Below are 27,446 nucleotides of genomic sequence, written 5' to 3' on the forward strand. Positions count from 1 at the left end.
TATAAGTAAAAGAAAGGCAAGCCATCCATTATTCTTGTAAAGGTTATGCCTGCCCACTTATATAAGAACTATCTACTTTACATATTTATATTAAGGTGAATAAGAATGTTTTCACACAGACCTAAAGCCTTCTCACTGAAAGTGGTAAGATGTAAATTGACTCTATAATGAGCTACCATGAGAGACAAATTTCAAGAGATGTAAGAAATAAGGCAAACAGCTGCCTTCCAGTTAGACCATGAGAAACAACAATATTAATCATTTTCAAATAGGGGTTATGATCCTCCAAAGCAGCATACAGTACAGTTTCCATGTGTCTGATAAGAATGTTTGTTGTTTTAGCAGCTTTACTCCGTCCATTAGGATGAAAAACTTTCTCTCTTTACCCTTTAAAAATCAAAACATCAGCAAAAATTATGATGTTGATTTAGTATGCCATCACAACAGAGAGTGGTGTTTTTATATCTGGTATGTGACCAAAGAACTCCCAAAAACTTTCCATGACAGTTACAGTTAGTTAACGAAAAAAAATGTTTTCGTCCTTGTGGGAGATGGAAGATCATTACAGAATTCTTATCCATATCCTTTGAAATATAGACCAGGAGTCATTCTGTGTTTTTTTAAACCAGGAAACCACTAACACTTTTCTGGCTGAAGATTCCTTTTAAAACAGAAACAAAGACAACACAACACCTTGACTGTATTCTGACAGTTTTGTACCGAGTGTATTACTTTCACAGGGCCTTTTATGTAATTCAGATTGACTGCCAAACGACATACATTAACTGTACATTTTGCATGCTACGGGGCTTGAAATGATAAGAGGACACAAAACAAAATCTTCAAAATACTTACTGTACAATCATTTCAAGCAAGTAGCAAGTAACATGAGCTTCACACATCTTTCAGCCACCTGAAAGGCTAAAGAAATAGGTGATGTATTCAGGCGATCGATGTGCATGTGCTCTTCCTTTTGACGTACAGAGTTCTTAGTTGTTAAAAAAAAATCCTGAGGTACAATAATACACAAATTCATACAAAGTCGGGCACAAATGCAAGAAATAGAGGGCAAACAGTGTCATTATGTAAATAACATAAAATATGACAAACTAAATTAAAAATACTGTGTACACAAAACTAAAGTAAAAAAATATATTTTCTACTTTAGAAAAAGTGTGCAAAATAATAGTACAAAATAATACTGCCAAAGAAAGCTGTTAAAATATCCCATTAATCTATTATGTGTAATACGACTCACTCTTTTCTGCTGTATTACCTCCATTTCCGAGAAATAATACAAATCAGCATTACAGATAGAAGGTGTCAGTGTTGATGTGGATTTCCTTTTCTATGACTATTGTACAGTATATGACTTATACAAATGTCTCCACTAGAGAATTGTAAATATGCATATTAACAGGCACTATAAAATGTATTAAAATTAAAAATTAACACCTGCTTCATTCTGGACTAATTGAGATCTAATTAGCTTTAAAAACAGGAACTGAAAAGAAGACATTACCTTATTAAAGTTATGTGAATTAAAACACACAATGTCTGATTCTCTAACTTTTTTGTTTTTTGTGAGATCAGCCCCAAAGACTGCTGTCCTTGATAACAAAAACATATTTCCCCCAATGCATCTGATGTGCTTTTTAGAGCACAATGAAAACAGTCAGGAAAAAAGCACTCATTAACATCATGAAGAAGTGCTGAAAAACATGCCTCTTGACTTGTCATTTTCACATCAGCCGATGAAGGAACCATATGTATTTCTAAGGCTTGTGCCACTAATGTTTACGTCACTAATTAAAAACTTCAATCAACAGTCCTTTCAGCAGAATAAAATCACCTTGGAAACAGGTTCAATATATTTAAACAGAGAGCAGATTAAATACTAAATTGAGAGAGACATGCTAAGATGCAATGGCTGACTAGTATAGTGACAACAATATTACAATTGTTTGTGCATAGATCAAGTTTTTACTTAATCAATCCATACCTTGCACATCTGTGCACATTTTGTTTAAATCTACATAACCTATATTTTAGATTTTTATTTTCTTATTTCTTGCCTAAGAGAAAGATTAGCCGTCAGTTCAGCTTCTAAACTGTATTTTAAACTGTAGCCCCCTTATAGTACGTCACAAAACATCACACCCAAGGACTGAAATGCAGAGGTGAAACGTTTACAGCTCTGTATTAACTATGTAATGTGCATGCACTGCAGTATGCAAACTAAAGCAGCCGTTCTAGGGGGAAATTTAAGTCAGTCATTTCTTGGATATATTTGTAAAATTACGCTACACCTCTGAAACAAATTCAAGTTACATTACAAACATCAAGCAGTAATGTCTATAGGAGCGCAGCAGAAGCCAAACAAGACCAGCACACAAAGTTCAAATTTTACGTAAGTGAAACTACAATACATTATATAACATTTCTGTTACAGAAACTCGATAGTAAAGTTATGAATCACACATTGTGCTTTGCTTTGTAATGCTAGCTTATTCTAAACTGACTTTCAAGGAAATGCTTCTGAAAAAGGTTACAGGGAATTCCCAAGCAGTTAATTAGTTATAGGGCTGTACCCTGTACATTTAGTGTCAAATAAAGGGCTTACTGGAGCTTACTTACTTATCAACCATAAGGCTACAGTCTATTGTCTTGCTCACACATAAACCTGACTATCAGTGTGCCAGGTGTGCTATGTTAGAAGTGTACTTTAGATAGTTCTGCAGGAGGGAAGCAAAAAAGCCAGAAATGGAACACTGAACAACACCTCACAAAATTCCAGCTTGAGGCTTTAGGAAAAAGAAAAGCAATTAGGAATGCATATATAATTGATTGGATTTATATACTGTAGCACTTTTCACACTTTAAAAAAGTATTTTCACACATAGTAGGCAACCTACTTCATCCACAACTGAAGTGCTCCATGCACTTGGGTGATGCATGATAACAGTTAATCACTACATAGCAGATTAGGGGCAGAAATTATTTGACCAATTCATATCGATTTAAGCAGGTATTGAACTTAGCAAAGACACCAGTTTTAACACTTCTAACATTCACACGCCTTATGAATATCAAATCAAATCAAAGTTTATTTATCAAATGCACAAAAATACAGCATGCAGCAGTAGTTGCTGGCAATGAAATGTCTTTTCTACGAGCTCACCGGGAGGGGTAAAAATCACAAAAAGTTACAAAAGAAGGTTACATAATAATACATAATAGTACAATAGAAATTGAATAAAATAAACTCAGACAATACTCAATATGAATAGAGCTGCTATGTGTCCATGGTGTATGCAACATATTATGTCCAAGTAGTGCAGTATGCAGTGAAAACTGTATGTCCATGTAGCCATTACAAGTGATTTGCTAAGGGAGCTGCAGGTTCGCTATTTAGCAGTCTTATTGCCTGAAGGTAGAAGCTGTTCCATAATCTGTTGGACTTTGACCGAATGCTTCTGTACTGTTTACTGGACGGTAGGAGGGAAAACAGTTTGTGACTGGGATGACTGGAGTCCTTGAGAATGGACCTGGACTTCTTAAGACATCTAGCTGAGTAGATATCCTGGATGTTTGGTAGCTCACAGCCAGTAATGAGCTGCACTGACTTCACCACCCTCTGCAGTACTTGCGATCCTAGATGGAACAGTTCCCATACCAGGCGGTGATGCAACCAGTCAGGATGCTCTCAATAGTGCACCTGTAGACGTTGGCCTGGATATGTGATGACATGGCAAATGTCTTTAGCCCGTGGAGAAAGAATAGGTGCTGCCGTGCTGTTTTGACCATGGTGTTGTGTGGTGTGTCCAGGTTAAGTCCTCTGAGATGTTAACTCCCAGGAACTTAAAACTGCTGACCCTCTCCACTGCAGTCCCATTGAAATAAATAGGTGTGTGATATCCTCCCTGGTGTTTCCTATAGTCCACAATCATCTCCTTAGTCTTACTGATGTTCAGAGAGAGGTTGTTCTCCTGGCACCATGCTGCCAGGGTTTCAACCTCCTCCCTGTACGCAGACTCTTCACCATCTGTGATCAGGATGATGACTGTTGTAACGTCCGCAGACTAAATGATGGAGTTTGAGTTATGCCTGGTGACACAATCATGGGTAAATAAGGAGTAGAGGACAGGGCTAAGCACACAGCCTTGGGGGGCTCCAGTGTTTAGAGTCAGGGTAGAGGATGTGTTGGTGCCCATCCTCACCACCTGCGGACGTTCCATCAAGAAGTCCAGGATCCAGTTACAAAGGGAAGTGTTCAGTCCCAGGTCCTGGAGCCTGATGACAAGCTTTGTGAATATGAATAATCCTACTGGATCTTTAATGACCACATAGTGACCATCTCAGTTTAAAGTCCTGTCCAAAGGACAGCACTTCCTACGATGCCCCCGGTCACCAAACTAAGACATTGGCTTTTGGAAATTTTGTTCCAAAGGCAGCAGTGCCTCCACTGATCTACCAACATTGTTACATCAGAAATACTGTCTCCCATCCCGTAGAAAACAACAGGGCTCTTCTGGATACAGAAATAAGTTACTGTATATGGAAATGTTCAATGTTATTGAATTATGTCTTTACGTGCAGTTTTGAGGAAACAAGGAAAGTTCTTACCATAGCATTGTGATTGGACTAAGGTGTGTATGCAATTAATTTCAGACTTTGGGGTTTCCAATACTGTACTCTATATGGTACAATATAAAGAAACCACACAAGAATGCAGATACACTGAGTTTAACTAGAATGTGATTGCTGTGCTCCTGACAAAACCTGTTATAGAAAACTCACATTAAAATAACCTGTGGTTCAAGAATTAAGGGTTTAGGAGGAAGACATCTAGAAAACACTATCGCAACTTATTTTGTCTGCAATATTAGTTACTGTTAGTTCTTATGTGTTATTTTATCAAAACAGTGATTTATTTTTACAATAGTATACAACCATGAGAGCACTGGAAAACAGAGCATGAGACAGGTACACTATGCATCAGCATTTGTTGTTAAGCAATTGGAAATGTAGAGGAGGGGAAGAGAGAAAGCGATGAAGACAGAAGAGGGTTTTATATTTTAACAACTTTCAAAGTCATAAACGTTTTAAGTCAAAACATTTTTGACCTTTTGAAGTATGTAAGAAACGTCATTTTACTCTCACACATTGCATAGAATCAATGGATAGTTTCTGCATACTAGTTCATGATGGAGCCAACATGCACATGTGCTGTAAAAAAGTGGTAGTAATAAATTTGTTGCATCACAGTCAATATGCCATGTGATTACAGCGATTAAAGATTGAATATCACTACAATTATAATTTACTGTGAACTGTGGAGTGGGTGCATGAAGGTCAATGTTGTCTAAGGCTGTCAAAGCTTCTGCACTGCCTACAACTTCCTTTCTGGTGCAGCATTCTATTTATTTTTACCCAGCCTGGGTTTAAGGAGTTCAGACATGAACACTGTATTTATTTGAAGACAAGTATACCCAGACAGCAGGGTTGCCAATGTTCATCTTCACTGCGAGACTGTCTGCGAATAACTGACGTCCTTTCTTTACCCTCTAATCTCCGGCAAAGGACTCTTTTACAGTCCATAGGGAAGACGGCACGCTCTGAAATTTACCTTTCTGAGCTCCACTGCCAGACCCTGCTGTCTGCTAAATCCCCTCCTAGGCATTAACAGACACTGTATGCAGTCTGTTTAACCTAAATGCTCACTCAGAATGTCTCTCTACTCCACAGCCTGTCTCTTTGTGCATGGATTGTCAGTATATGTGTTCTGCTGCCGCCCTGAAATCTGATCAGTCACCACAGCTGGCTCTGTGCTCAGCTCAAGCTCATTAGACAAATGGCTCCCAAATCCCTTCTTAACCTATACATGTACTTTTTAAAAAAGAAAATTGCTTTGGACTTTAAGCTGTAAGTTTTATGTTGGGTGTGCTATACAGAGTATACACACATTTGCAGTTATAAGTGTGCTCATATGTACAGTGTGTATGCAATAATTTACACAGGTACTGCACGACAGAAGTATTACTAAATGTTCTAGTTATGTGAAATTGAATGTATAAAATGTTATCTTACTTCCACATATGGCATGAGCAGCAGTTTATCCTTGATCTTGACCAGAAGGAAGGGTGGTCCAGCCATGAACCAGGCACAACATCTCTATTCAGTGCCATAAGAGGAAGATTTAATTCTTAACTGTGGTTTTAGACACCATATGTATATTTTTTAGGAAACTAAGACTTAAGCAGAATTTTTTTTTTGGTTTCTTTTAAATATTACACTTCATCTCTCTCCACTAAAATATCAGGGAAGCTTTTTTTTTATTTTGAAGTCTTATGGGACTGATTTACTTATTTAAAGTAAATCTCTGATTCAGTCTCTCCTCAGACAAGGAAATTTAGGACAAGCAGTTCAGAACAGCTGTTATACAGTGCAATTTTTCTCAGGTTTTGCTTAGGATGCATGAAAAGTGCAGGACACATTTAGTAATAGCTGGTTCCCAATAAAGCCATATTTGCATGATACCCTGAGGATACAGGCAGTCCTCATTGATGAGGAGGTCAGTTTTACAAAAGGTAAAATGGTAATTTTTCAAACATTTTTTTGGCGGGAATCATTAGGACACAGACACTACAACCAGGATCACAAAGAAAATCCAGATGCTATGCCAGCTTTTGAAACATTTTATTTTATAAACACATACAGCAAAAAGCCTTTTAGGTCTCAAATGGTTTTCTAGACGTTTGATACAATACCATAGATACGTCTAAAAACAGCTACTATACTACACTGTTTCAACAGAAATAGCTTACAATGAAATCTTATGTGATGAAAGATTATTGAGCTAAAGGTCATAACTATTTTAGACCATGTACCATTATTCATTTCTGAAAACCATTTTATTAGCTTCTAAAAATATAGTGTGAGAGCCAAACCATACAAAAATGGAATGTGTAGTTTGAATTTGCTTTACTTTGTGTTTTGAGTAAGCTAAAAGTATTGTACACAATTCAACAACAGTGAGAAAACACGTGAAAAAGCATAGTGTACTGCACTGTTTGTCTGTGTATATAGCCAAACATGAGAAGCAAAGAAGCAATCTTAGTTTAAAAGGAGAAAGTCATTATTTTAATAGCCTCTATGGCTCTTTGGCCTATTTCAAATTCAAACATTGATGACTTGTTTTAGTACTAAACGCACAGGCACAGACTTGGGTGCTGGAAGTCATCACATACCACTAATGCTGGAATAAGAAATAAATATTAAATCATGGTCAAAAGGGGATGAGTATGTTCTGAGTTGTGTGTGATTTGTGTGTGAACAGTTTGCTTTTATTTTGTTTATTATAATTTTCAAATATATCTTGTAACAGGCTAGCTACCTGGACAAATGCTGGAACAGTTTCAATTATAGCTCAATGTTTTACTCCCTGAACCTCTGCACTGTGATTCCCATAGATGTTCTTGGCTCCAGCTAAACCTTCACATGCCAGTCTCCCTGCACAGGGGACACCGCAGGTGTGCAATCTGTTCTGAGGATAATGAACTCTCCAGAACAAAGCACTTGTATGGGACAAGTGGATTGCAAGAAACCTTTCATCGTTCTCTGGCTTGAAAGTTCAATGCATGGTCAAAATATAAAAAACTACATTGGCTTAAAGTCTTTAAAAACAAACAAGACTGCATGTACATTTTAACTGGAGTGGTGGTTTAACTGGATTCCACCACTTTGGTATAGACTTAAAAAATATCACAACAGACTGAAAAGAAATACCACACCATGCAAGCTGCACAGGTCACTTCGGAAGCTTGTTTTGCTGCCAGTTATTTGGACTTCTCATTTAATCATTCCCACCTGCTAAATAACTCCACTTTCCAAAGATTGCATCCAATTAGAACTACTAAGTCTGTCTAACGCAGAACACTGTATAACCTACTAGAATACCTTTGAAGTACCTGAGAATACTAGAAGATCAGGTGCTGAAGGGGTGGGTGGAGTGTGTGGGATCAAAACAGAAGCTACAATTTAGGCCACTTTAATTGTTGTACTGCACCTGTATTGAAGACATACAAAAAATAATTCTCTCCCTTTTAAACTTTGTGACTGCTGATGGATGTAATTTTCTAATTGTAATGTTCCCGTTCTAATTTTCTCTACCATATTCATTGCTTCACAGCCAATCACATCATATCTCATTCTGAAAGTATGCACAGCCTACACATGTCACAAAACGGAAGTTATTGGGCCCAAGTTTAGTTTGGTTAACTCTCATTAACGTCAATGTGGCTCAGTGTTTGTTCAAAAAGCTCCTGGCTAAAATGTGATTTTCCAGTAACACACAAACAAGGACAACAAGAGCTACAGTACAACAATAAATCTTATTCGTTATTGCAAAACATTCTAAAATGGCCACACTGCAGCAACTTTTTAACTCTCTGTACACAGGCTGCTGATATAGCAAAGAGAAAGCATTTTCATTGTTTCCAATCTTTTTTTAATTAAACCAAAAAAACTAAGAACAGATTTACTTTTTTTCCATGCTGAAAAGAGAAGAATAGAAACACAACGTTTCAGCTGTGGAGCCTTCTTCGGGCTCAAAGAAGATGCCACAGCCGAAACATTGTTTCTTATCTCCTCTTTTCAGCATGGAATAAACCTTTTATTTGTTCCTTTGCAGCCGATGCATGCTGACGCAGCTACCTACTTGAACTATTTCAGATTTACTTTTCCTATGGTTGTCTTCATCAAAAACATTATTTTACAAAAACTGATAGTTTTTGCTGGATTCTTAAGCCCTTCAGGTGTTGCCCTTGGAATCCACTTTTACATGCTACACACAACAAAGGATGTATATAATAAGCTTGGATGAACAGGCTGAGTCCATAAATCAAAGTGCCTCTTAACACAAAAAGCAGAAACAAACAGACTAGGCTATGAATAGCCTGCAGCATTCTGCCCTCAACAGTATTAGGTAATGCAACTCATGCTCATTTATACAGTATTAACTGAGTACACTCACTCATTACTGACTGCAGAAGCCTAAAAAAAAACAAATGCAGATGACAAGTATTTCCACCTCTGTCCACCTCAAGGTTAATAAAATAACAAAACAAAAGGTTCTGATGTAAGTTGTGTTTCTGTTTAAACAGCCACTTTAGGTAAGCCAGACTTCAGTGTACAACAGAAGCAGCCTTCTCAACAAGGGCTTATTTCAAGCTCATAACAGGCCAGAACATCAGTGGTAAACTTTACGCACTCTGACTACCTAGTACATCAAAAATCTGTAACCGTTCTTTTTTATTTCCAAAAAGCTTCTCTTTTCTATCTCTCATTCTGTGACATACAGTATTCTTACTGTCACATTGCTGAATTCGGACATTTTGTTTCAAAGGGATTTCTTTCCACTTTCAGATTAAACACTATTTAACACCATAATTTATAGCTTTCCTTCATCTAAGACAGTGCCTTCATTTTTGGGCAAAGAAGAACGATGACTAGGATTATTGCAAGGGCTATCATTACCCACCTGTAGAGAAGCCAACATTTCAGCCTGAGCTAACTTGAAACTTTATGTTAAAAGAACAAAACGTGAGAAAACAGTATAAACTTCAGCTGCTACTGAAACAATGGAAGAGAGGTCAACCAAAACTGTTTAGCTGATGAACTGTCAGTTCCTTCTTATGCTTAACACATCAAATCAGTGAAGATTATAAACAACAGAATAGTTAAATTAAAGCTGTTTAATTATTTAATTGTGTTCTGCCCTTCAATAGTGCTTTCTAATAAAGGCCCAGTGATCCTTTCTTTCTTCTCAGACTCTGCTCTTTTCTCATTCACGCCACATCTTCTATTCAGCCAGCTCTTTGTCAGCTGCAGCATGCGTGCATGCATGTTGCTATGGAAACCCCACAGAACGATGCAGGCCAGCTCTGATTTTCAGGGGTTATTTCTCATTACCCTCACTGCGGGAAAGTGTTGCACTACCGAGTGCTGTAAAAGTTAAGGACTGCCCACAATGTTTTGTCTCCAGTCTCAAATCTGCGTCATTTTGGAAAATATTTGGATTCCCAGCCACATGAGTATCCCTTGGTATACTGTCAAGCAGGCCAAGTGGAAGTTCCACCAGAGTAATCTTTCAGTATACAAAACAAAATCCCTCTCCTCCTAAGTGAATTGCAAGCAGTTTTAAAATTTACCTAATGATTACTTTGTGTCCAAGGCAAACTTAAATGGCATTAAAAAAACATGACATACAGTATATGACATCCATACATTCCATAATAAAAATAAGATCTCTAAATTCAACCGGAAACACTGCTCAAGGTTTCATAGGGACCACTGCAAGATGTGCAGAGCCAGAAATGGCTGAATGGCCATCCCAAAAGATGAAACAGAAAACATCAGATCTATCAAGGAAAAAACAAACATGAAAATAAGGTAGACGGACAGTACAGAATGGTATGGGCATATGGAGCCTGCACAATTTCAATATTAAGTTTAGCAAAAAAATTAATCCCTTAGAAATATGTCCACTGTCCTTCTGTCAGTTTATTCTCTTCACTGCACTAGTCTAGACATTTACGAAATATACGGACGTCAATGATAACTTTGGAGAGAATATACTGTATTAAAGATCACAAAACGTTGCTAAAAATAAATGAGAAAAACATATTTAAAATAGCTTCAACTTCTGAATCTGGTGCTTTGAAGTTATATTTTCTATATCAACCTCTCTAGGTCATGCTTGCCCACACCTAGTAACAGTGTATTAATATAACATATTTTGTATCTCACAATTTTGTATAATTCTGATAAGACATGTTACATGTGCTCACAACAAGGAGACAAACACAATCTTGTAGTAACATATTGTTATTAATAGTTTGAGGACATCAAAGCAGAGAATGAAACATTCCAGACAGCAAAATGTTTGTTGGTATACTTGAAAATAATATAACGACCATCTTTAATTTAATAAGTTTACATTCTGCTTCAACATTATACCAGTAAACCCCATCCCAGTATTGTACATAGGACAGAGACTTCTGTAGCTGTAGGGGATAAAATGTACCATAGGCTACAATACAAATATGTATAATATTAAGATAACAACAGCTTCATTTTCTTAATGACTAGAAATATATTCTGTGCTCCGTCTTCATTGTGGACAGGAAGCCCATCTGTTGGTTCAAAGATACACAAGAGCATCAAACAACAGTGTTTCTGATACCGTATGTTTCTCTGCATTTCCTCGCAGATCTCAATGAAGATTTTTTTTTTCAGGAAACCACTTAAGTGTGATGCAGTCTAATAACTTAATCTTTACTGTTTCTGTGTGAGCTGCTGTACAAATTTGGAACTGTATGCCATAATCTGAGAGTAACATAATCCCGCTTTGAAGCTACAGCACAAAACAAACAGCGTGACATTTAAGATTAACAAGAAAAAAAGTCTGATCCTCACATTCATACTAGAAAGGTTGGAACAGTATGTAAGATTTACTGAGAAACGTCTATTTTTTTACTTATTGTGTTGTCAGAATCCCAGACAGCATATCATGCAGTACAGTACCACTTTCCCTTATATGTTAAAACATTACAACTCACAGTGTCCATACTGTAGTTCCTGTAACACCATCCCTTTAACCATGTCCTTTAACAACACAGGACTGATCTGTTAACTGATTTATTAACCTTTCTAAAATCAATATTGTCACTATGCACAAGCCATGAGTGTGTGGGTAGCACATAATATGCACAAAATACAAATACAAGCATTGTTTAATACACACACACTCCCTGATTGATTGAACAACAGTACTATAATTGCAAATTGTCATTTTAGTACAGTTTGCATAACATAAGGTTTTATTAGTAGTCATTTTTAAGTCTAACACATCAGGCAGTAACAATGAATCAATTACATAGGACACAAAAAATGTCACATGAAGACTTACTGTGGCTTTCTAATTTATATGAGCAGAACTATTAATAAAATACAACACTTGAAGACATGCAAGTGTTAAATATTTTTTCAGATTGATTTTGAATTAGTCATATTAAGGCATGCTGTTAACCAAACTGGCTTTTGTCTTTGTTTCAAATCTAACTAATGAAAAAAGAATAACATTTAAATTTCTAAAAGAAAACTTCATGATTTGCTTGGCTTAACATTAATAATCACTTGTACCTCAATGGTCAACACTCACACAAACGCACACAAGAGCCAAACAAGACAATAGAAATGAAACACAGAACACTTTTCTAAGATTATAAATTTATGTAATAGCACTGTGTGCAAAATTTTCATTTATTATTCTTGTTAGTGATGTTACAGTTTACTTTTTAGGAGGATTATCACAGATTCACAGTGTACTATATGTTCTATAGCACAGGACACATTTTGGTGATGTTATAGTTTTGAACAATATGCAAAAGCACAATTTAGTTTGTTAATAATCAACTATACTTCAAAATCATTTACTGTCCAGTACTGATGCAAGAGAATTAATTATGTCATGATGTTCTAGCAAATATGCCTTTCTGGAACTGATTTTTTATCTTTTTTTTATTTTTTAATTTTTAAATTTTGGCAGCAGTGTGGGTGTTAAATACTACACTGATTACACCAATGAAGATACTGTAGCTAGAACGCAACACTCATCATGTTCAATGAAGAAAACACTGCTATCCTCACAACTGCTGATTTTATTGGAGACTACAAAGCTAAACGTTTGCTTAAACTTTGTAATAGAAGAACTATAGCCTTTCATTTCACTGGTATTCTTTTTGAAGCATAACAAAAACAGAAAAATATTTTCATAATGTACAGTACATAGATACATAGTTCATGTACTGTATGAAATGCTGAACTGGCCTGATTGCCTATAACTATGGCTAGCATAGCTAGAAGATCTCAGTAAAGTTGTAAGTGGTTCAAATATTGGGGCACATTTGGAAAGTTTGTCTAAGGTGATGTTAACATGGAACTCTGTAAGAAACACCTGGGTGTAATAAGCAAAGGGCATCAATGGGTGCAAGCACATACTCCAGGATCAAAATGCAAGGCAAAGCAGGCAAGCACAACTGACAGCAAATTTCAGTTCCAGTTTTACCAAGAAGGGATTTTTGTCTTCCAGGATGGCAGCATGTGTAGTTGTCTAGTGGCTTGATGAGCATGACATTGGTGTTATCTTTATGACACAGTTTTCTCAGTCACCAGATCTGAACAGTATGCCATGAATCATACTGTATGTGCCATACTGACCACGACTGGTGGCACAATGGCCTGTTAAGTGTCTTTATATTAGGGTTTCCATTTTACTGTGCACAAACTGTATGTACATGCATATTAATAAAACAATACGATAATGTGATTACTAATGTATAGACAAACATCATTTTATAAATTTCACAGCCTTCATAGTCTCCTTTATACTGTAATTTATTCCTTTATGTTGCCAAAAGAGAGATTGTGATTGTAACCTGCAATAAAACAGCTTAGGATTTTGGACTTTTTATGATTATATTTGAAAACAGTAGGAGAAATAGAGGAGCTGAAGAACTGTTTGCTGGTAAATCAACAATCACACTCACTAATTTTCTAACTTCCTGGTAGTGTCTACCAAAGTTTGAAAATGTATCTTAATTGTGTCTATGCCCATCAATCACCTAGTGTGTTTCATTTACTCATTACTGCCATTTCATCAAACTGATACGGCAGTGTAAGCAAAATAATCATAAATCCAAGATTTGCTAGCAAGACCTGCACATGAATGCATTAAAATGCTTGCCAGAAATGAAACTCTATACGTAGTAATAAAATTCCCTGGACAGATTACGAAACACATTACCACGGTAATACACCCATGTGTGTTTGAGGAAAAACAACCAATGGTAACCACAGTACATACATTAAAAATACTTTAATGATTCAGAAGGATTCAACGTAGATTTCCTGGAACTTCAGAGCTTCCCATAAAAGAAAATAAGTTTTTTCACAGGTAATTAATGACTTTAAAATTACACACTCGCTACAAGAATCTAATATTCATGCGGAAACCTTGATTTTTTATCTATTAAACAACCCACATCTACAAAATGATACATTAAGCAAAATTTTGACTAATTCATTGAACTGCATCATTTATTTCTGCTAAACTACATCACAGCTGCAGGAGTAGAAGTTTCAGCTTTGTCAACTTACAGTATGTTTTGTTTGTTTCCAAAATTAAAATAATATAAAATAAATGAACAATATTGACAACCAATGATGTAAACAAATTGTTAATTTTCTAATTTAAGGGCGGAAAGATTTCAAATCTAATTAAATACGAGACATTTTCAGATAGGCTAAGAACCTCTAAAACCACAGACTGTTTTCTGCATCACAAAGACACAAGCAATACTTAGAGCTGGAAATTACTCCCTCTATTTCTCAGAGCAAAGTCTGCTTTGTAGATGAAGCTTTCTTGTGCCCAGCTAGATACGCAGTTATAGATCTATTAAAAAGTAACAGATGTCAGAACTCATACTGTATGTCTTGAATACTTTTCAATATTCTCCTAAAATAGATTAAATAAACCCACTAAGACAAAAAGAATCTGTATAAAATTGTCTGTCTCCAAGTACAGTATAAAAAAAAGTTTATGAACTTTTAGATGAACATTTTTGTATTAATTAACACATCTCTTCTGACATACAGAGCTCTGTTCAAAAAGAATAATCCTGACCACATTTAAACTTTACAAGCCATATTAATATTGGAGATAGATGACCAGAGAGAGCAACAGAAAATACTTACAAGCCTAACCTACGTTTCTGAAAGAATTCTTTATCAGATTTCAACCAAGCACAGACATCTCCATTTTTTAAGTAACTAAAAAGCTACAGCACATAATTAATGCATGTGAGTTCTGGTTGGTTGAAGACTTGCCATTTTGCAATGGATTCTCTTATCACCACAATGTTCATATGACATTTTGTTTCTGCATTCGTATACCCTTAGAGAAGGAACCTTTGAGAAGAAAGTATTACTTACTTCCATGTCTTAGACAGAAATCAGTTTCAACTCTACCATACATAGCACATCAGAAAATACCCGGATTCAATGTCAGAGTTCATAGCTGTTGATAGAAATCTGTAAAATGAGAAACAAAGATATTTGGTAATGCGGGTATAGACTAGAGAAAGTCAAATAATGGATCTCTCCTGGTGGGGCTCCAGCTCCATTTAGTCACATTTACAGTAGTGCTGGGAATGCTTTTATTTTCCACAGCAGAAAAGCCTACAATAAAAACAAACCAAATTTAATAAGCATTACCTCAGTCAGTGATTTCACTACAAATGTTAAACAATACCTTTAATAAAAAAAAAAACATTGCAATGGTTTAGTGATTTTAAAAAATGTTTCTTTTGTATCTCTTCTTGAAGGATATATCTACTAAATCGGCAAGTAAATGCAGAATTGTTTTAACTGGATGTTGATTATGCTCAATTTTCATTGTTAGTGTAAGCTCCTTTCTAATATTATTATAAATTTACTTGGTTGTTACTTTTATTCAAAGCAACTTACTTTTATACCCTTTTAATAACCTTATTGCCTCACCTACCATTTGAACATTTTTGTATTAATAACCTGAACATTAAATACATTTTCCATTATTTAATATAACATACAGTAATAGAACATCCTAATTACAGAAACTGGAAGTACTTTGTAAAAATAAAGGGTACATTATGCATACTGTATATTAAAATTTAAGTGTAACACATGACAAAAGTGGCATTTACTAACCCTCCTAATCTGGAATCATCTGCAAATTTGAGTAGTTTACTACATCAAAATCTAAATCATACACAAAAAGGAGTGTTAATAGTACAGAGACCAGGGGTATTCCACTAATTACATCACCTCTATTTACATATTCACCCCCTTACTGTAACCTGTGTTTTCTGTTGAATAACTAATTCTCAATCCAAACACATCTGGTTCCTTAAATGTCTACCACCTGCAATTTTATCAAAAACCTTCTGAAAATCCAAATACAATATATTCTATGCTACATGTGTATCATCACTCTTATTACTTATTGAAAGAAACAAGTCAGTTTGCCTCTTCTGTTCAAACACTCTTTACTACAGAACTTGGTCTTTTTGCTGCCTCAGGCATGTTGTTGACTTCTTCCTTAATGAAGACCTGGGTGAAATAGGCCTACATGTTTAGAACATCAGACATTTCCCTTTCATTGTCTAGAGGGTTCCCATTTATATCCCACATATATTTCACTTCACACATGCTGGCTCTTTTGCTGTTACAGTACTGGAAGTAATTACTATTTATTTTAGCCTTGTTACGTCTGCCGGTCCGGTGGAAGGGAGAGGCGGACCTATGTCGGGACAGAAACCCAAGCAGGAGGCGAACATCACAGCGGGCAGGGGATATTAAGCAAACCAGGACCAAGGCGTGAGCGGAGCTGGGGCTGAGTAGGCAGAGCTGCACGCTCCCTGGAATAGTGGAGCAGTGCTGTGCACACACGGGCCTGGGCTGAACACTATGTACGCTGAGTGAAGAGCCCGTGAGCAGGTAGGGTGCTGCTAAGCGTTGCAGTCATGCAGATGGGGTTCAAAGCCAGAAAAATCAAACTGAGAACTGTCCAAAGCACCAGGAGGAAATACGTAAAGCTTAGTGATGGGAATAGGAAAGGTCCAAACCAAGAAAACAGCAAGGAAGCCACGGGCATAGGGGGAAATCAAGAGGAGGTCTAGATAGTGCAGGCCGGGAATCCAAACAAGGGACAGCTCATTTACAAGGGAACACAGGAACAGGAGACATCAGCTCGGAAATTCAGGAACTCAAGAACTAAGGTACCAACCAGGGAACCAGGAACATGGGAACATAGGAGCTCAAGAACAGGGCTCAGAAACAGATTTTCAAACAACTCTTATTCCAGAGTGCCGAGTGAAGTGTGACCTGGCTTTAAGTAGACTGCACCATCTAAGGCTGAGGGGCCTGATAATGGTGCACAGGTGATCGGGCTTTCTGTCTGATTATGCGTCCATGGTAACAGGCATTCACAGGAGAGTGGAGATGTGGCCGGTTATTACAGTAACATCAGCTCACCCCTTAGTGCTGGACCCCAGGTGGACATGATAGGCCTCCATTGCCATATGCCAATCAAATTTTCTTATCTCTTTTTTAAACATTTTATAAAGAGCTCTCTTTTCCCTTGTATTTTTTCTAATTTATTTGCTGAACCATTTAAGATACTGATTTTTAGGTTTTCATTTTCTCACTTTAAGAATAAATGTTATGTGCAAAAAATGTTGGATTTAATGATGAATGAGAAGTCCAAAATCACACCTGACACTTGATTTGAAATAAAAACTGTAGCTCAGAAAATGTAATTCAATTATAGTACATTTACTTTTTATTATTTCTTCAGTAAAAAATCCCTACTATTCTTAGAAGTCATTTTTCCAATAATGAAAAAGCTCAAGGGTTCAACATATTTCTTTTTAAATCCAATGAGCTGTAATTTTCAATTAAAATAGTAGCAAAACTCGGGCAGCAGACTGAAATACTGAATACATTTATCAACAGAGATCTAAGAAACAGTCATTTAGAATTAATTATCTGAAAAAAATCACACAGGCAACAAGCTGCGTTTCCAGTTTACTGCAAAAGTTCAATGGTGTTGGAATAATAAAGCTCTGCAGTGCAGCACACAACATTAGCATCATATTCTTCTTAATGTATGAGAGAGATCTACAAAGTCACCTACAGACAGACACAGACAGACAATAGCACACTATTTACCAAACAATGTCGCTTTTACATGAAAGTTATACCATCATTATGGTTCTCTCAGGCACAGCATCCATGCCAGAAGTATAGAATCTCGGAATCTCTCGATGTGACTATTTGGCAGAATTACACTCTACCACATAGGCTAGGCTCTATAGGCTCTACCAAAAGTTAACAAAAAAAAACCAAAATGCTATGGTTGCAAAACAAAATTGATAGAGTGTTTAATGAAATAAAATTCCTGTCATTGAGTAAGGAATTCCTAGACTTGTTAAGTTACCATGGAGTTTATAATCGTTCTAAAATTAGCATTGCTCAAAGGATGATACTGTAAATCCTCATCTCTAAGAGGGGAAGATACTCTAAACCAATGGTGATGGGTGCTAATTGGTTCTCTCTCTCCTTTGCTGTAAAATCAGAAGTCATGGGATGTTATGGAATTAAGAGTCCAAGCCACGAAGAAAATGCATAACAAATTCCACTTAACAGTCAGCCCCATATTACAGCCTACAGCAATTAACTCAGATGGAAAAGGCGCTCAGGTTACACAGTAGATTCAGAAAGGCTGACGCTTTACAAAAAAGCCTATCAAGAGAGCTGGTAGTCCAGGCACCAAGTTACTAAAATGAGAAGGAACTGCAGTCACTCTGTACCACAACGGATAATTCCCTGCATTTGTAGGCCCTACCAAAGATAAATTGAATAGCTCAAAATTTGAAAGAATAATGCCAATATCTGTCATAAAATAAGAGCAATAAGTCACCAACCAGGGGGGAAATTCTGTACTTTCTACTTTTTCCTTCTGTAACACATTTTATAAACGTGTGATTGGTTTGAAAAACTGAAACTAACAGGACTTTCAAATTCATTTTCCTGAACATCTGTGAGACAAAATACCAGTACAAAAAAGTATACTTACTGCAATGTGTACAATCCATTTAAAAATGTCATGGAAAAATGGCACTGCATTGTTTTTTGCTGTGCACTTATTTTGAAACAGTAGACTTTACAAGCTACCATCACTACTTTTACAATGTATGTCAACAAAATGAAACAGAATATGCAGTTCATATATTTTATTTAAAGAATTATTTATATTTCGAAAATGTGCATTTATCCACCAACCCCCCCCCACAAATATCCTTCTGTTCAAACTTGAGAACTTCAAACACCCAGCGTCTATGACTTACCTATTAAGCTACCAAATCAGTTGAAAGTCTCACGGGTTTTACAGGTGTGACTCATTTCTAAAGAGATTTGAGCATGTAGAAGGCAGTCAAGCAGTAGAAAATGTAATGTTTTAAATCTCGCTGATTGTTATGTTCATTATGGTAAGGCAAGGCAAATGGTAATGCAAGCACTATATTGTGTTACGGAAGCCAACTGGTGAGACAATTTTATAATAATACCAAACAAAACAAATTGCAAATGCAATCTGAGAGCCTTGATCAGCTAGTGTTGTTCTGATAGCACATGTTTTATATTTTATTTCAGGTAGCCAACAGTTGTCTCAGTTGTTAACAAGTGGTTTTATATGCACAGGTTATTTTTAAGGCCTGTAATTATCAAAGTGCATAATGTGTTTTAATCACAGCAGAAAGTGCATTACTCACATGAAAATACATCAGTTCATGATTTAACTGTGATAAAAAAGCTATTTGTTTTCTAAGAAACAGTGTCCTATTGTAACACATTGCTATATAGTACTGGCAAATTTGATGATTTGTCTCTTATGCTTGTGAGGTGTTTTTATTTGAACATGCAACACAGAACAGATACCGTTTACTACATTACAGTGAACATTACTTTGAGTTCTTATTGTAATTTTAAAAGTCAGAAAATGCTGTCACTCTAGTCTGAAAAATACAATATTTTTACTAACACACATCTGCAAACTGTATTGCAGCTGTAAGAGATTTGTGCAATAGAGGACAAAAACAGTGCAGTTTTGTGTAGTAATCCTCACTGTTTCAGAACTAGAAAAATCTTATTACTATTTTTAAAAAATGTCCCCTGGAAATAGAACAGTTTGTGTTCTTAATATAATGTCTCAGATAAAGTGAATTTAATTGCAAATTCTATATTCTGCAATATAAACACCTGCTTGTTTTTCAATCGGCCAGCAGTACTGGATGAAGTGGGTACCTTTTTAAACAGAAATTGTTATGGGATCCCTATTGAAGGAATTAGTATTCTAGTCCCAGGTAGGATGTGCTTGATTTGCTCCAAATGGTGTATTGCATGTTCTTTAGAGTATCTAAATGTAATTAACTAAAATATAAATACTACTTTAGTAAAAAAATAAGTTTTTCTTATCAGTTCAATGAAGTACAAAAACATACACAACACAAAAATGTTAACATTAAAAATCAGCCAGTTTTTTTTAAAAATCCCCTACCATTAAAGGTGAAGATATCAAGGTGACAAGTTTCAAGAAACGACTGTGGTAAAACTTGACTCACTGCTTTAAAAACTATACCTAGTTATTGTACATGACAACTATCCATTTATTGCAGCGGCTTCTTGACATTTGGAGTAATTCCAAATAATTTCACTTGTAACAACTGGGGTCTTTTAAAAAAAAACGTTCCTGTTTTTGTTCTAGATACTGTTAAGGAAGTCAAAATGGTAATAAAAGTCAACATTTCCAACTATCAATGGATAGTAGACAATGTGTTAACTTAGGTTTGGTGGTCTGAGAGTCAAAGGTCAAATGAGACCTTCTGGGGAATTACTCTAGTTAATCAAAGTCATCAGCAGTCCAGAAACCTGGGCTAAAAAGAGAGGTATGTAGGCAGAAGCAGAACAGAAGGAGACAGAGAGGGGAGAGGACAAAAGGCATGCCAAGTGAAAGGAGCTTGTCCAAATCAGCCTTAAATACAGATTCTAGCTAAGCATTTAAACCTTTTCTAAGAGAGCATGCTGTTATTTCAGGAAATTCGTATTTCATTTATAAGGAATCCCCAGGCGAAAATGTTCTCTCCTAGTTAGTGACACATTTCGAGAATAGGAAGATAGATTCCCATTCACTTTGGAGCATCCTAATTTAAAGAAAGGGACATTTAGCTTTTGGGTTGTAATCTGTTTTATTTAGGATGTACGTTAACCTGTTGGCCTGTTAAGCATTATATAGGATTTCTGACTACTGGGTTAGCAGTGAGGGTTTATCTGAGTGGTCAGAACGTAGGCCTCTGAGATGTTTGAAATTGGGGTAGCTTGTAATTTGAATTTTATGTGTTGTTAAGTTTATGTTATTGCTATTTTCAATAAATATTTTATTTGCATCTCATTTCTCTTTTGCCAGAGCTGTGTCACAAAGCAAAGAACACAGGTACCTCTAATGATACCAACCACTGGGATATATTCTTGGCATATCCTTTAAAATTTGAGGGTTATGATTATTTATCTTACTTATTACCCCACTCAAATGTTATATTTGTTAACCCCCTATTTGTAACAATGCAAAACTTTACATTTACAAAAATATAAATCCATTCCAGGATGATTTCCTATACGCCCTTGATATTAGGGAATTATTTCTAGTGAATTTCAGTATTTTTGTAGTAGAGCTGAAGTATTATAAGGAAAAAAATTTTGAAAGGTGTACTGTATGTTCCCAATACATTGTGCATTATTTTTTGCTGGCCCAATTCAGAGATTAGTGCACCTCCCCAGTTACAGAAGATCATGCTATTTAGAGTAGAGACCAGTTTGCCTGCCAGGGCGCATTGGTATTCACTGTGAACTGTGAGAAACTTGGAAGGGAATTTTAAATTAACCATTAATTCAAAAATACCTGCATGCATTCTGTTACTGTATGTATAAATCAAGCAAAACAACTGATCAGCAACAACAACCAAGTACAAATAGTCTTGTTATGCTTTCTACATATACCACATTTCAGTATCTGCAGCAAACACAAGTACTGTAGGTTTAAAAAATGAACTAAAAATGTTTACGCAGTACTAGGTTACGATACGTTTTCAAACAGATGCTCACATCCAAAAATATGGAACAAGCAAATCAGACACTTTCACTATAACCACGTTGATCTTAATATAAAAAAAAATCCATACCAACAATTCATTTATCTAAAATGTTCAGTGTAGATTACAGGCACACATTACACAAGAAGTCTACTCAACCTTTAATTTATGTCCCCTAGGAAACTGAAACCAGTTACAGGGACAGGCCTGAACTAACCCCTGGCTATGTTCAATGAAGGTGTTTTTAGCTGTCTTTTATAAAAATCAAGAAACACTTTTTCTTAAATTATTCTAAACAAATTCCTTTATAGTACATATTTCCCAGATGTTTTCTTCCCAGAACTTTTCCATATTGTAAAACATAATAAACACGTTCTCTTTAATCTTCAAAGCAGAACACATACTGTATGGCTGTTTCAGCATATTAAACACAAGAAATAGCTGATTTCTTAGCAAGTTCAACAAAGCAAAGGTTTGTATTTTACAGCACTTTCATGGGAAGGAAAAGCACACTTGGTTTTCACACACAAATGAGGACAGTGATCACCAACTTCACAGTTAAAAAAACAATATATTGAACCCTAATCATATAAAACAATGTAAGCAAATTCTTTTAAAAAAGTGTTAATCATCACCTACCAGGGTTGGAGTCTATTCCAGTCTAGCATGTTCAATTCCCACTTTGACTATAAACAAGAAAATGGATTTGGGAATTGGTACTGAAGAACTGGAATTGGTGGTCCTGACCCTGCACTTAAAAGGGCCAAAGCCCTGAGTATGTGCATGATGTACCTTATTCATTTGAATCCCAATGGCAATATTCTGAAATGTTTCTAACCTCTGTCCTTCAGCAAAATATTAGAAAAATGCTTTAGTTTCTAAAATTGCATTGATAGAATTTAAACATGATGTATGTGAAAGAAGAAAAGCTCACTCAATGCTGTCTTTTCATAAAATATTTTATAATATAAATAATAAAATACTTTATAAATATAATTTACAAGGGTAGGAATCCCCATATCCTTTATTAACAAAGGGGGTAATTGAAATAATCACAGGATGAGATACCTGGATGAAAAATAAACTACCCACCAAGCCAAACAGGCCACATTATCTCCTTACTTGTACAATTTGTTATGCTCCTTAAATATTTTGCTTTGCCACTTATTTATGGCACATTTTTATTTCACCTAATGAATTTAAAGCCATTATTTTATGAATACTGGAAAGCTATATATACAGTAAGTAGAAATTCAAATGTACAACTACCAAACTCATGTTGAAACAGTTGACAGATACACATCTGCTACAATGGTGCTTAATATAAAATCCCATGAGACCCTACCTGTAGTATCTGGACTGCAGGTATGTGGAACACACAGCTTTCGAGACGTGGCTTGCTGACCCGAAGTCTATCACCTTGACTCTGTAAGGCTGCCTAGCTGGGTCCACCAGCATAATATTCTCAGGCTTGAGGTCTGCATGGATGAGCCCAAGACTCTTGAGCTTCATAAGAGCGGTGGCCACCTGCTGCAAGATGGGTCGAATGTACTTGAGTGGCAAAGGGCTGAACTTGTTTTGCTTGAGAAAGTCGTAGAGGTTCTGCTCCAGCATCTCAAAGACCAGGCATGTGTGGTTTTTGTGCTGGAAACACTCATAAGCTCGGACAAAGTTGTAATCATCGGCGCTTTCAGTGCTCAGCCTGGCTAGGATGCTGACTTCAATCTGGCCCTGCCGGGCATAGGATGGGTGGTTCTTCAGAATCTTGATGGCCACAATCTCGTTGGTGCCTCTTTTCCAGCATTTTACCACCTGCCCAAAGGTGCCCCGGCCCAAAAATTCCAGGACTTCATAGGTGTTTGTCATGGAGCAGAGTACCTCATGTTGTACCAGCTGGTAATCCCCCTCACTGTTGGAGCCACTGTTCTTGGAAGTTGCTGTGGAGGTGGTGGCCGTAGCGACAGTGGCCCCGCTGGCTGTGTTCTGAATCATTGGTGGATGCTCTTCAATGATCTGGACGCTGCTGTTGTTCTCAATCTCCTCGCTCTTGCGCTTAAGCCCACATTTCTGGTAGGTATCCAGCAAGCTCACTGTGCTGCGACGGGTCAGGTTGTGGCCAGCTCCTAACAACTGCCCCGCTGCTCCAGAAGTACTGCTGGCTGAGGTGACCACTATGTGCCCGGTACTAGCTGGGAAGATGACCGCTTGCTCGTAAGGAAGAGTAGAGTTGGCTACTTGGAGGGAGGCGTTGACAGCCACCTGAGTGGCTTGTATATTCTTACTGCTCTGGCTGTAGACTTTGCTATGTGTGCCATACCCTGTCATATCCCAGTTAGAACTTGGCTCCACCTTCAGTTTCTTCACACTAAAGAAGGCACTTGACTGGAGTGTGTGAGGGGAGAATACCTGCACTTGCGAGGCCATACCTGAGAAGAAACATAAAGTGAAGCAGAAATGTGAGACATGAAACACAACAGTACACTTCACTTGTTTTCTTAAATTGGAACATAACGTTTACAACAGTGCAAACAGTCCAGGCATTGCCTGAGGTTATGAGGTTATCGTTTCAAACTGAAATACGATGCATTATTCATTTAGTCATCATGTACTGATATATGAAGTGTTTACTTTTAAGACCCATGAGAATATTTAAATCTCAATTATTTTAATTTACAACATAGGAAAGCAGCTGGCAGTCTCTGAATTTGAATGTAATTCAAACAGAAAACTGAAGAAAATGAAAGAAAACTGAAACCAGTTTTCTTCCCAATAAAGGCTTACTGATATGTAAACATTTCTTATAAGACTGCCTGTGTTAGCAAAACATCTAACCTTCATATTTCTGTATCAACTATAAATAACTACAGATGGAAAAAGAAGATAAAAATAAGAAACATGCACTAACAAAATGCTGTATTGCATTTAAAGGGTTCCAAAGGTATTTTTGCATCATTTTATAAATACACATTTCCAAATACTCATAGAGCACTTCTGTGAGTTAGCCTGCAGCTCTCCAGGACTACTTAATTCTCTGATAAAGAAAACTAAAAATTAAAAGCTGCAGGATGACCATGCAAAATGGAACACATAAATGTGAGTATTATTCTACTACACCTTAAAGGGTGGTGGGACAGGGCTGAGAAGTATCTTGCTCTGATGTGTTTGTATCTCACTACACTTCTACATGGGAAAAGCAGACTGAAAGTGAGTGGGTGGCTACAGGTAGGAAGTTAAGTGTTTGTGGCGTTTAACATCTATATTATAAGAACATAAAAGGAGCCTTTGCATTGTATTGTGAATACTTCCAAAAGCCCACTAGGGACCGCAAACTGCAACAATTTTAAGCACACATGAAACACAACTTATGTTCTCTGTACAGGTGATACAGAGAGAACAGGAAGCACATTTTGGCAGATAAAAATACAACCTTGTAAGAAAAGAATGCAAATGTACTACTAAGGAGGCTTATGTGTAGTTATGTGACCTCTCAGGAATGATTACAAAGACCTAATGAACAAAAGAGGTCTCTTGTGCATCCCCAACTATAGAATGTTGCTTGTTATCTTTACAGAAAAAGCACTATTAGGTTGGATTTCTAAGATGTTATCTTGGAAACCAAAGAAAACAGACACAAACAAAAAAACAATAAACCCCTGAACTTTGTAAAATATGGCAGCTTAAAAATGCTCCTGCAAGCCTAAATCAGTATTCAGTAAATCATAACTAAATCAGTATTCTTAATAAAACACTGCTTTAGAAGAGTCAGAATCCTTCCTCAAAAGTAAACACAAAGCACTCATCCTTTTCATGCACCTCAAGATGTGGGGGATTTTTCCAAAAGGAACCATTTTGAACACTCCTAGAAATGAACAAAAACCACCTGCAGCTGAGTTTCAGTTAGACAGAAATTTGTAGAAATACATAGGCTTGATCTTGAAAGTTTATATCTGATAGCCTACATTGATTAATTAACTGCGTAACGAAAAAAAAACAAGGTTTTGAAAAAGGAATTTTATCTGTAAGCATTCAAACTAAGAGTGTGAATATCCATTTACATCACCTGTACTGTAGATACAAAACATTAGTAACACTGTGATTTGTTCAAGTGCATCATCAGCATATAGCACAACTGCTACAACAATAATAAAAATCAACAAGTTCAAGTCTGCAAAAACACACATTTAATGGTCAGGATTACATGAAAAAGCTGAAGAAAAAAGAGCACATGGGAAAGAGAGTTTGGAACAGACAAATGCTCTGCATTAATATGTTCCTGGGTAAGATTTGTTACCTACTGCAAGTGTTTAATTTTTCACTTCCTACAACTTTTTTGTTCTTTTAGCAGAATCTGATTAATTTTACCCCAATTAATATTTGTTTTTGGTTTAACACTGAAAATAAATCAAGTATTACTCAGCCACACACAAAGAAAATGCTGTTTTCTCTGGCACATGCCAGAAAGGCAGGGGTTAAGATTCATACTTATCAGTTCAGACACACCAAGCTAATTAATGAGATGGGGTGATGGAAGGAATAAGATGGACAACATGCTGAGCAGTGGCATGGGGAAAAAGTAGAGGCACAGTCAGATTCCTTCGTCATTAACTGTACTTCAGAGTTATTAGAGTAAATATAAATCCAGCCTCCTCCTAAATTGCTTTATCTGGCTGACTGCCCTACAGTGGACAGAAGGTAGAGCATGGATGCATGCCACTATATTTTCTTTCATCTGGACTTAACCTTAATGCTCCTGGATTTTGCTGTACCGTTTTAGGGCTAAGCAAGCTGATTAAGACCACAGAGGGCAGTGGAGGGACTCCTGTTATGCACCCCTCTCTTGTACCCACATATCATACTGTTATGAGCCAAGCTGTGTTTGTGCTATTTTTCAAATAAGTTACAACCTGTCTTCCATAGCCATAATTCAGCACCTCATAAAGAATAGCCACAGGGCTACTAGGAGCGAGTCGCTGTGATAATCACTTAAGCTACCAGAGCCTGATGTCACTGTGGATTATTATTTTCCTTTGCTGGGACAATATGCTAAAAATAATTTAAACTTAAGATGTTTATAACATTCTAGGAAAGTCATTAGCAAGGATATCTAGAAAAACAAATGCAGTTTGAACACCGATGGATTATTGACCATAAAACTGAAAGCACTCACTCTTCCTAAGGAACAAAGTCAACAATTTCCTTTAAGCAAGCAACACATGAACCATCAGAACATGGCTGCACAATACATGTCACAAGACACTCAAGGGACAGTGACTTTTAACAATTTTTTTTCAAACAAATTTCCAAAACACAAAATAAATGTTTTCTTAATTCAGTAAAAGGGTCAACATGCCATCTCTTATTACATACATATCACTCGTCTTTGGACTAGAATGGATAATAGTCCTTTCATTGACAATGAAACCAATCCCCCAGCATTGCTCTGAGGCAAGCCTCACCAACAGAGCTTGAACTAACACAGGATTCTGTGTTCCAGATACCTTGTCATTTTGGGACACATACATGTTTTTTATAATTCTATATATTCTATAAGAGTGCACAACATTGTCTCCAAGGGCCCAAAATTTACCAACTGTTGCATAACTGTTCCAAATGGATGCATTTTTCACATAATAGGGATCT

The 27,446-nt window shown here is 36.5% G+C and overlaps 1 protein-coding gene across 2 annotated transcripts in view; it reads right to left on the reverse strand.

The window, feature by feature from the left end:
* Positions 1-27,446, reverse strand: part of hipk2 (homeodomain interacting protein kinase 2) — a 110,932-nt gene that overhangs the window by 62,424 nt on the left and 21,062 nt on the right. For both annotated transcript variants that reach the window (XM_088922979.1, XM_088922978.1), the window contains exon 2: positions 23,152-24,232. In XM_088922979.1, the coding sequence (XP_088779105.1) occupies positions 23,152-24,232 (1,081 nt within the window). The remainder of the gene's footprint in view (positions 1-23,151; positions 24,233-27,446) is intronic.

This window comes from Atractosteus spatula, chromosome 8 (genome assembly GCF_055471065.1).
Source record: "Atractosteus spatula isolate fAtrSpa1 chromosome 8, fAtrSpa1.hap1, whole genome shotgun sequence".
Lineage (NCBI taxonomy): Eukaryota > Metazoa > Chordata > Actinopteri > Semionotiformes > Lepisosteidae > Atractosteus > Atractosteus spatula.